This window comes from Capricornis sumatraensis, chromosome 2, assembly GCF_032405125.1.
Source record: "Capricornis sumatraensis isolate serow.1 chromosome 2, serow.2, whole genome shotgun sequence".
Classification (NCBI taxonomy): Eukaryota; Metazoa; Chordata; class Mammalia; order Artiodactyla; family Bovidae; genus Capricornis; species Capricornis sumatraensis.
Genome location: NC_091070.1, coordinates 66,168,166 through 66,179,548, shown reverse-complemented (window position 1 = coordinate 66,179,548; position 11,383 = coordinate 66,168,166). Strand labels below are relative to the sequence as shown.

Sequence of the window (11,383 nt, the reverse complement as noted above, 5' to 3'; positions counted from 1 at the left end):
ACATATTTTTAATAATTTCCTGGAGTTGAAGTAATGGGTCAAAGGGCAGGCTATTTTATGATTCTTGATTTGTATCATGAAGCTGTTTTCAAAGGGTTGTCTGTATCAATTTAGATACTTTCAGCAATGTATTAGTATCCCATTTTCACCTTCCTCTCAACTACCAAAGGAGATAGATGGAGGGGGGATATTTCCCCTGAGCAGCAAAGGAGGTGCTCATATGGACCAAAGAGAACACGATAGAGAGGAGACGAGAAGAGGGGAGGGTGCACATGGCAAATGGAGGGAAGGAGAAAGGAAGAACCAGAAACAACCATTCATCTGTATTTTCCTCCCCAGTTGGACAAGTAATTCATGTTCCTCGAAGAAAATCCAAACTTTTCCATAAATATTTACGTTTAATATAAAAATCCTCCTCTGGTGACAGTCTCTGCTAAAAGTTTAAATATATTATTCCATATTATTTCTTTTACTAATATTAATGTATAACTTACTTTGTTTTTAAAGATCTAGCTTCATACTAGACACACCACAGTGCATTCCTACTGGAGACTTTATCTTAGACACCTTCGGTGTCCAGATCATTTTTAGTTTAACCACCTAATTGCTTTGTCCCCTTTCCCTGCCAGAGGACTCACCCTGCCCCTCATCAGCAGTTCCCCGACCTCGGCAACAGTCCTTTGGAGCCAGTTCTGCCAAGTGCAGGCCTTCTGCTGCCTGTTTCCGTTTGACCCTGGCCGCTACTTAGGGGGTAGGGGGTTAACCCCAGGCGGCACGACATTCTCTGGGTCGTGAAGCCAGTAGCCAAAGGCTGGTAGCTGCTTACGGTCCTCTAGAGACCTCACCTGGGCCCTCCTTGCCTTCCACTTCCAGAACCTCCGTGCCTAAGATTAACCCAACCATTGTTGCCAAAATCTCCTGTCCGAACAAAACTAAACCCATCACCTTGGGGTAGGATTGGCCTGGCTTGCTGGCTTTATGGCTTCTCTCCGCAGGCCTGGCCACCACCACCAGACTGCTGTTCCAAGCGCTCTGACCGGCTTTTCCCAAATCTTATTTTGGGCTTGGAGCGTCTCACACCTGGCCTGGGGCGTAGCCCCCACGTGATGCCCGCAAGCCCTGGCCGCCGGGTCTGACTCAGTCTCGTAGCTTCTGCAGAACACTTTGTCAGCCCCGTGACTCAGTTTCTCCATTTGCTCACGCACGCCAATAGCATGAGGCACTTATGCGGAATGCGGAGATGCCTCCGATAGCTTTTCAAGAGTACGTGCTCCCAGGCGAAGCCCCAGAGATGCGCGTTTACGCCGCCCAGAGCTCTCGTTCTTGACGTGTCCTGCACTGACCCTGGTAATGAATCCGTGCTGCCTGGGGTGGCAGTGACTCGGCCAGGTGCACTGGCAGGAGTGCTTGAGAGGCATCCTCCGGAGACCCGCCCACCATGATTCTTGAAGGGGCCAAAGCATAAAGGGGCTGCCAGGGAAATAACCAATGCCCGCGTCCGTGCCCACTGCCGGCCGCCTGACGCAATCTGAAGCGCCCTTGCTGCATGCCTGATCTGGGAAAACCTCCTCCGCCGTTGCATCACTCCTGCCAGGTTTGCTACAGAGGTGGAGTCGAACCAATCAGCGGGCTCGCTGGGCCCGGGGCAGGCCACGTAGTTACCCACTCAGAGGGCGGCGCGGTTAACTGGACAGGAAAATCCGAAGCTGATTGGCCAAAAGGGAATTTGCCCCGCCCCAATAAACGCGAAAGCTGGCTGCGAGGGGTGGGGCTTCCCGGCCGAAGGGTTTAAAGAGCGCCTCGGACGGGGCCGCGCAGCTGGAGCGACCAAGCGGTGCCAGGCCAGGTGTGCGCGTCGGTCGGTCCTTCCGTGCCCGCGCCGGAGACCAGCCCCGGAGGCCGCCCGGGCCCGTCCCTGTGCCCGGCACCATGAAGCAGGAGCCTGCAGCCCAGAACTCCCCTCCCGCCTCTCCGCCCTCCTCACAACCCCTCTCCGAAGACGGCGACCCCCAAGCGTTGTGGATTTTTGGATACGGCTCCCTGGTGTGGAGGCCCGACTTCGCCTACAGTGACAGCCGTGTGGGCTTCGTGCGCGGCTACAGCCGCCGCTTCTGGCAGGGAGACACCTTCCATCGCGGCAGTGACAAGATGGTGAGCATCCGACCCTGCCCGGGTGAATGACGGGGGTTGGGGCAGGATAGTGGGCGCTGCGCTGGTGCCCTGGAGTATCCGGGCCTATTTGGGCTGACAGTGACTCCGTCCTGATGGGGGAAGTGGGAGAACCTTACAAGGCGTTGTGACTTAAATTCGTGCGCCTAGTGGGTCACTGTGTGATGGCTAGAGCCGATCCTGTGGATCACCGTGTTGATGAATGTTTCTGATGACCAGTCTGGACCACTCCCGTGTGTCTACCTCTCTTACATACATGCATCACTCCCTCCACTCCCACGCCCCCCACCTCGCCCCCCAAGAGGGGGGCTATTTGAGGCCTGCGATAGAAGGGTTACTAAGGGTTTTCTCTACCAGTGATGGCTGAACTCATTTCTAACTTGTTTTCTTTTTCAAAATCTCTCTTCCCTCCCTAGCCTGGTCGTGTGGTGACCCTCCTTGAAGATCGTGAGGTAAGTGCCAGAGTCAAGAAAGAGATCCAGCATGGAGGGGTGCAGACAGGCAGAGCTCATGGACCCTTGGCCACAAGGCTAGATTAGATAGATACCCCCCTGGCTGAGAGGAAGGTTGAGTCTTGATAAGTGCTTCTCACAAGAATCACCTGAGGATCTTTTTAAAACATAGATTTTAATATGAGATTTAGAGTGGCCTGAAACGCATTCCTAACAAGCTTACAGGTGATGCCATTGTTTTTCAGACCAAACTCTGAGCCGAATTTTTGTTCTCTCTGGGGCTAGTCTGCCTTCTCAACCCTGAGTAAGGGAGGGTGAGGGTTTGGTCTGTTGATAGTAGAGGGCTCATCAGCAGTCTGCCCACTTCCCTTATCGAGCACAGGCCTGGGTGGGATCAGAAGGAACTTTGTGACTGACTCTGGTACCCATATTTTCTCCCAGGGCTGCACTTGGGGTGTGGCATACCAGGTGCAAGGCGAGCAGGTGAGCGAGGCCCTGAAGTACCTGAACGTGCGGGAGGCAGTGCTTGGCGGCTATGATACCAAGGAGGTCACCTTCTACCCTCAAGATACCCCTGACCAACCACTCAAGGCATTGGCCTATGTGGCCACCCCACAGAACCCTGGCTACCTGGGTCCTGCCCCCGAGGAGGCCATCGCTACACAGATCTTGGCCTGCCGAGGCTTCTCTGGGCACAACCTTGAGTACTTGCTGCGCCTGGCGGACTTCATGCAGCTCTGTGGGCCCCAGGCTCAGGACGAGCACCTGGCCGCCATCGTGGATGCTGTAGGCACCATGCTGCCCTGCTTCTGTCCCACTGAGCAGGCTTTGGCACTGGTCTGAGGGGCTGAGCCCCTGCAGGGAGTGCCTACATGGACACGGGGGCCAGGTCCCCACTCCAATGCACATAGACAAGACTTGATACAGCTGGAGCTCACTGAGAGGACTCAGTGGGCTGACAGGGGCCTCTCTTAAGCCCCTGCCTGTCCACCAGCCCCCAGATCTCCTGCTTGACACCGACTTACTACTTGAAACTTTATTTATTGCACCATGTTGGTGTGGTGGGCAGGGTGGGGGGCCTGCCCTAGATACAGGGGAACTGCTGAGCAGTGCCCCACCCCAGGTGCCTGGTGCCTGGCTGGAATCCCCCCAGTGCTGCTGCTACTGTCCCCATGCTACCCAGGCCTCCATCTTCCCAGGGAACCTCCAAGAGCCTTGACCGTCTGCCCGCCCCCTCCAGACCAACCATTTCCCAGCCCCAGAAACACCACCTGCCAAGGGTCCCAGCCTGCTGGTGAGGGTGTAGAAGGCAGTGAGGAGAGGGAGCCCTGTAGGATCTGAGGCCCTGCAGCCTGTTCATCCTCCGGGTCCCCAGGGCAGGCTGGCTCTGCAGCCCAGACACAGCTGCTGAGGCTGAGCCAAGGCCTCTTCCCCATTTGGCTTTGTTTCCCTGTTCCTCAGTCTGTCTGTCTGGGCTACTTCTGTCTGTCTGTCTATTCCTGGGAAGCTTATCACTGTAGGTAGGCCCTGGCCCTTTCCTAGTCTGTCCCATACTGTAATCCATAAACTGACCTCATTATCTGTGCTGTGCTGGAATATGGTTCTTTCTTCAGATGGGGGTTTGGGATGAGTGAGGGGGTGTGCTCCCGAAAGACTCATTAGAGGGGGAAGGGCTCCCTCTTCATCCCCCATGGCTCTCCCAGAGAGGAACTGCTGAGCAGGCAGGGCTGCGGGGTTCTTAGTGCACACGAAGAATGCCCCCCAAGGCATGCAGATTCTGCCTGGGCCGCTCCACTTGGCAGCCCTGTGAGTAGTCCTTGCCAGTGGCCTGGTAGCCTGCATCTCCCCCAGCTGCTCTGAAGAGGTGGACAGGTGTGGAGTTCACATCAGGTCTCCCTCCACTTGCAGGGTCAGCTGCTGCCTCTTCTTAACAGGGAAGCTAGACCTCTGGCTTCCTGATGAAGGAGCCATGTGGGTTCAAAGGGCTTCAAGGGCAAGGTGATGACAACTTGTGAGACAGTGCTGACAGTGCAGGCCTGGAGGACCTGGTGGCTCTTTGACTTCTGAGGTCCAGGAGCTTGTTTTTGCCTCCTGGCCCTTGGTGTGGTCTGTGCCTTCTCTGTCACCCTGACCTACCTGCCAGGACTCAAATCCAAAAGGGAGTCCCCTTTTGGACTGGGCACCCCCAGCCTGCTGTTTGTTCAACATCTGCCTGCCTCTGGCTACTCTTCCCTCCCCCAGCCCTCCCCCCCCCAACCCAGGTGCAAGTCCCAGACCCCAAGATCTCAGCCTGACCCTGGGCTCCTCAACTGGAAATGGCCCTTCAGTGGATTGACCCTTTACTCCTGGACCTGTGGAATGGGTGCAGGGGCCAGATAAGGCTCTTGCAGCAGAAGCGCCTGGCTGTAACCCAGCCTCTCCCACACTTCCTCAGTGATCTCCAGAAAAGCCGTCTCTGAGCCTCTGTTTACCCTGGGGTGCTGTGTGGTGGGTGTTGCTGCCACTCTTGTTACGGCTGGTGCCCTGGTTTGGTCTTGGTGTCCCCAGCAGGGTCAGCTCTGACCAAGCTGGGCAGCCGTTGTGCCTGGGAAGGGTGCCCATGTCTTGGCAGCCTCGTGTCTTGGCCATTGATGGGAAAAGAAGTCCAGCCAGGTTCTTCTGGGAGCTTGGTCAGGACAGCACAACAGGAGGAGGTGATGGGAGGCAGGGAACCCTGGGCAGCTGCCTTCTGTGGCAGGGCAGGGCCAGACAGCCAGTCTGGATACTCACATCAGAGCCTGCTCTATATGAATAGGTGTAGCGGTGGGGAAGGTCACTTGCCTGCTGCACATGGTCTCACATACTTCAAGTCATTCATTCAGCAAGTATTTACTAAGGTGCTGCTACATGCCACGCACCAATTTAGACACTGGAGATAGAATAGAGAAGAAATCCTGCTCCTCAAAGACCTCTGAATGGTGACCATTCAGCCTGAAATGTGTCATGATGGGAACAGGGTACTCAGTGTAGAAACGGGTCTTGACCCTGAGGTTGAGGGGAGGTCAGGAAAGGCTTTCAGGAGGAGAAATTATGAGGTTGAGAAGGGGTCTCTAGCAAACAGAGGCAGGAACAGCTTGTACCAGAGGGGTGCAAGATCAGCCCTGCTGGGACAGTGCGGTGGGGAAGAGGGCATGGGGAAGGATGGGTAGCAAGACCTCATTTCACTGGCTGCTCTGGTGAGCTGTGCTGTGGAGGTGGAATTCCTTCTGGGTTAGTGGGGGCCCCCTGTGGATTCTGAGTGGGGAAGAGGCTACTTAAAAAGGAACACTGGCTGCTGTGTCAGACTGGAGGAGGAAGGTCAAAGGCCAGGGAGAGGGGAGGTGGCTGGAGCTGTGGGGTGCAGTGGGAAAAGACAGGAGGGTAGATTTGAGAGCCGTTTAGATAGTGAGGTCAGCAGGATTGCATGTGGCTGGCTGATGAGGAGAGAGTAGACAGCCAGGGTTCTCTGCAGTGGCAGCCTTGGAAAGGGTGGGGGTGGAGATCTGCCCAGATGTTTGCCTTGGGGGCGCCTGTGGGCAGTGGCATGCACATGGGTGTTCCAGTGGCAGCTGGATATGTGGGGCTGGGACTCAGGACAGTCGCATGGGCTGGAGGTAGAGGTTTGGGAGCTCCACCCATCAAGCCAGTGCTTGAAGCCGTGGGAGCAGAGAGAAAGAACAAGCCCCAGGCCAACCCTGAGGCCTCCGGCCCTGGCAGGGTGAGAAAGCAAGAAGCGTTGGGAACAAGCAGCTGGAGAGGCAGGAGAAACCAGGAGAGCGTGGTTTTCTGAGAGCCAGGGTCACACTGCTGAGATCTCAAGGGAAATGAGACCAGAGGAATATCCACTGGATGAAATGCCAGGGGGTCCTCAGTGGTGTCAGTGGTGGGGAACCACAGGGTGGGGCTGAGAAGCTAGTGGGAGGGAAGTAGACAGCTCCCCAGAAAGTTGCCTCTGAAGAGAGAAGCTGACGGGTGACTGAGAAGGCATGGAAGTCTTAGGACCCCAAGAGCTTCTGTTGATGTGGGATATAGCAATTGACAACATTTAGTGTATTAGAAATTGAGAAGTGTAAAACATATTTTATCAAATAAGAAAAATCCATTATATGTTAACATATTTTAAGGAAAAATGATTCTACCTTTTTAATGGAAGCAGTTGAATTCTTTTCCAAATTCACGTATAGCTCTTGAAAACTCTTCTGTACCCTTGTGAGAAAATGAGAGTGAAAGGCTAATAACCTCTCAGTAGTGTTATGAAAATTGTTTTGACCTCACAGACCTCCTGAGAGGGTTTTGAGAACTCCCAGGAGTCTGTGAGCCATTTTTATTTATTTATCTTTTTATTTTCTGTGTTAGTTGAAGGGATTTAGGCAGGATGGGTGCCCAACCATAGACCACTGGCATTCTGGGATTCAGGAGTTAGCAGGGATCTTGGAAATCATGGCTCAGTGGTAAAGAATATGCCTGCAGTGCAGGAGACATAGGTTCCATCCCTGGGTCGGGAAGATCCCCTGGAGAAGGAAATGGCAACCCACTCCAGTATTCTTGCCTGGAAAATTCCATGGACAGAGGAGCCTGGCAGCCTACAGTCCATAGCACCGCAGAGTCCCATAGGGTCTCAAAGAGTCCGACACGACTGAGCGACTGAATGCACGCACAGAGAAATCATCATCTTGTCCATCATCCCTCAAGGGCATCCTTCTGGAGAACAGGGGATGAGCAGGAAGGATCAGTCAGTTCCCTCGCAGTTTGTTGTGTCTACAGCAGGCTGAGGGGCCCTGGACCTCCAGCTGCGGGGGAGCCGGACTAGCAAAGTCTCTCTCACACCTAGCCTGGGGCAACTCCGAGCTCAGGGAATAGGGCAGAGGCAGCCGGGTCAGGGAGGGCCTTAAGGAAGCTGCTGGAATCCACAGAGAGGAGGCGCACTCCAGGTTTGTGGGGATGGCATCAGCAAATGAGGGAGGGACAGCGCGGAGGAAGCCTGCGGGTGTTGGGGACAAGGTGGCAAGCTACCTTGGAGTCAGTCCTTGGAGGAAGTGTTGGACTTTATCTTGCAGGGAAGTAGAGTTCGGTGGTGATGTTTTTGTTTTTCCCACAGAAGGGTCTTTGTTTGTTTTTGTTCTTTTGTTTTGTCTGCTTGTCAAGCAGACAAGTGTTGTGTTCGGGTCTGGGCTTAAGGAGGCTTGTGCTTGTGGCAGGGGAAGGCCGTGAGGCAGGCAGGGGCTGGGAAGGGCTGAGCCAAAACCAGCAGCAGGGAATGTGGGGACACCTCCTGGCAGCCAGTTGAAATGGGGGATAAGCAGGAGGGGATCCCAGGGTTTTGCTGCGTAAGAAGGAAATGGCACCCCACTCCAGTATTCTTGCCTGGAGAATCCCATGGACGGAGGAGCCTGGTGGGCTACAGTCCATGGGTCGCAAAGAGTCGGACATGACTGAGCGACTTCACTTTCACTTTGCAAGGGCACGTGAGCAAACACGACTTCAGCCTACAAGCGCCTTTCTAGGGCTGACGGGCTCTGGGGGCTCTCCAGGTGGCTCCCCGACTGGGTCCCAGGAGGGAGATTGCTCCTGCTAGTGCTGCCATTCCTCTGAGGACAGTGATGGCAGAAACGCGAAAGGAGCTGGGCCTTGAGCGGGGGACACCTTGTCTCTCCCCGGGCCTGGGTCTGAGGAGGGTCAGGGCGCTCTGGGGCCAGGCTGGGGGGATAGGTCACAGGGAGGGTGTCACTGTGGGCCTAGGTGGGAGCGCAAACGCCAGCCTCCTGCCCCAGCTCTGGGATGACCACATACCCCAGAGTGCCGGGTAGACAGTCAACAGGCCTAGTTTGCTCCTGTTGTTCTGAGGTAGTTATTACTTTCACTCTCAGAACATCCAGGTTTGGGTAGTTTAAATTGCATGCTGGCTGTGGGAACTGGGACCCAGCAGTTTTTTGCCGTTGTTGTGGGTTTTTGTTGTTGTTGTTGTTTAGTTCTATTTTTCAGCCATGCAGGATCTTAACTCCCCACCAGGGCCTGAGCCCACGTCCCCTGCAATGGAAGCACCCAGCCTTAACCCCTGGTCGTCTAGGGATGTCCTTGAGCAGGGCTGCTTAATCTGGCGCCTGTCAGAGGCAGTTGACGGAAACCCCTGATCACCCCTGTCCCCTCCTGCCCTCTTCGCCCTGTCCCTGGACCCCCGGACCCTGCCCAGGGGCGCGAGGGCACCACTCTTCTCTGCCCTTTCTGGGTGCCCCTGGAGAGTCCGGCCAGGCCTGTGCTTCCTGGTTCATGGTTGCCCGGGCATTCCGTGGGCGTGAGGGAGAGCAGACACACCCTGAAGTTGCAGCCACCAGGCACTCTCCCCCATCACCATCATCATCCTTGCCCCTCCAGGAAGGAGAGGACACCGGGCAATGCCCACACCCTCCAACTTGATCAACATCCCTGCCCTGCAAACACTCTTCAGGGTAGACCATTTCCCTCCACTACCACCCCCCCCAGGAAGGTAGACCCCCGGGGTGAGCACCCCCTCTGTCACCCTTAAACGTGGGCCCAGTCTCCTTTCTCAGACCTGCTGCTGTCCTCCCTGACCTAAGGGTGCCCTCCCAGCCCTCCCACCCGCTCCCTAACACTGCCTCTTTCCCCAGACCACTGTCATGCCCTCCAAACTGATCCGTGTCCCCAGTTCGATGCCCTCCTGGATATTCACCTTCTACACGATTTCAAATGTAACTCTGACCACCACTCTGCCCACGGATGACTTCCCATAGCGCGTTGTGTCCATCGGGGTAAACGTCCCCGCCCCTAGCCCCTCCATCCTGCTCCTGCTTGCTGTCTCCTCCCACCTCGTGCTGTTTCTGGTCACCATGCCTTTGCTTCTACTACTTTGCCCATGCGACACTTTGCCCAACATTCTCACAGCCTTCGGAACTCAGCGCCAGCATTGTGCCTGCAGAAGCTGCTGTTGACCTGGGCTGGGGCTGGCTGGGGCTGGCTGGGTCCCCACCTCGTGCCCAGGACCCCACCCGCAGGGACGTGATCGCTTGCAGAAATGTCCCCGCTAGGCCCCGCCCATCCCCCTTCCCCAGGGCCGGAGCTGAATGTCACCCTGCACGTAGTACAGCTCTGGGCCCCACAGAAACTCAGGGGACCTATGGGGAGTGGGGTTTAATGAGACACCCCTTCTGAGCGCAGTGTCACGCTTCCCCTTGGAGGGAAAGGCCCCGTGAACACCACGGTCATGGCCAAGGGAAACGACGGCCAAGCTGCCTCCTAGGGCTAGCGTTCAAAGTGAATGTTTCTGTGCATGGCCCAGGAGTGTGGGACAGGGAGCTGCTGGGGCCAGGGCGGACCAGCTCTGCTCGGCTTGGGCAGACCAGCGTGTGCCTGTCGGGGGGCCACTGACTTACCCTGGGCCGTCCCTCTCTCCCCTTCAGTCAGTCGGAGAGAGGTCAGGCCCTAAACACACCAGGGGAAGGCTGCTCTTTGCAGGCAGGTCAAGGGCAGGCTCCGAGACCTTGCTAGCCCTCTCTGTTCTGGGCACCAACCTGGAGGGCTGTTTGTCCTGTCTCCTGGGCTAGTGATCCCTGTCCCCACAGGAGGGGGAGCTGGGCCCTCCTGGGAACGACCTGAGGGTGTTGGTGACTGGTGGAGGAGGGGCCGGTAGTCATGTACCCACCTGTGTCTCCTCCCCCACTCCCATGGTCAGACTCCTGCCAGGCAGGCCGTCATGTCCCTGCCAGGTCAGCGGGGTGGCCCTGGCTGGGAGGATGCGGAGTCCATGGTGGGAAAGCTGCCCACAAGGGGTGCCTGAGTCATCCATCCGCAGGAGTAGGCCCTCATTCATGGGGATTTCTGCAAGAAGGGAGACCCACTTCCTGCTCACAGGTTGCTTGCTGCCCTGAGAGGCATGACACACACCTGACATGCCTGCCACACACCTGCGATGTCCAGGGTGCCTTCTTACTTTGTAATCCACTCTCCATTAAAGCCTCATCCCTGCCGGCTCTGGCCTGGCTAACTCATCACGCAGACCTGAGGGCTCAGTTGAGATGTCCCTTCTCTAGGAAGCCTTCTCTGAACCTTCTCTACTTGTCCATCATGGCCTGGCTTTGGGGCCCTGACACGCATCCCTAATATCTGTGCTTTTTATCTTGCACATTTGATGGCACTGTGCTCCTTGTTGGCCTCCCCAGTGGACTGTGCGCCCTTGACGTGCTTCCCAGAGCCTGCACAGAGTAGGTGGTCACCTTGTTTGCTGAATGAAAGCCCACGCCGTCAGTAAGAAGCAGACCCTGGCAAGGGGAGGATGGGGTCTGAGGAGGCCGTTCTGGGCTCTATCTTCACAAAAGGGACAGTGCAGCAGACGTGGGTGGGCCAGTGGGGGTGCAGGGGATAGGAGGAGACAGACCTGCAGTGATTATCCTCGACCTCAAATCTGCCAGGGCCTTACACCCTGGGCAGGACATTGAATCACTGTTCAGATGCAAAGGAAGAGAACTGGGCCGGGGTCCAGAGTTTCCAGTCCTGTTTTAAGCCTTGTGTGTTAGACCAGGCTCTTTTCTTCTCTCTGGGTCTTCATTTCCTCAAATGTAAAATGAAGAGCTGCATGAGAAGCCTGCTCCCATCCAGCTCCAGGGTCTTCCCTTTTACAGGAAAGACATGGGCTTGCATTTGAAGGGACTGAGTTCAAGAACCAGGGCTCCATGTACCCTGCGAGCCCTGGGCCAGGTTATTCAGCCTCTCTGAGCTGCAGTTTCTTCCTC

At 56.0% G+C, this 11,383-nt stretch overlaps 1 protein-coding gene across 2 annotated transcripts; it reads left to right on the top strand.

The window, feature by feature from the left end:
* The first annotated feature begins 1,914 nt into the window (after nucleotides 1–1,914).
* CHAC1 (ChaC glutathione specific gamma-glutamylcyclotransferase 1) lies at nucleotides 1,915–3,531 on the top strand. 2 transcript variants are annotated; one of them, XM_068966246.1, is made up of 4 exons: nucleotides 1,930–2,151; nucleotides 2,586–2,621; nucleotides 3,063–3,104; nucleotides 3,240–3,531. In XM_068966246.1, exons 1-4 carry the CDS (start codon nucleotides 1,930–1,932, stop codon nucleotides 3,462–3,464), a joined length of 525 nt encoding a protein of 174 aa, XP_068822347.1. In that variant the 3' UTR covers nucleotides 3,465–3,531. The 2 variants fall into 2 exon arrangements, with proteins under 2 accessions (XP_068822348.1, XP_068822347.1); XM_068966247.1 differs by having other exon boundaries at nucleotides 1,915–2,151; nucleotides 3,063–3,531.
* Nucleotides 3,532–11,383: the final 7,852 nt, after the last annotated feature.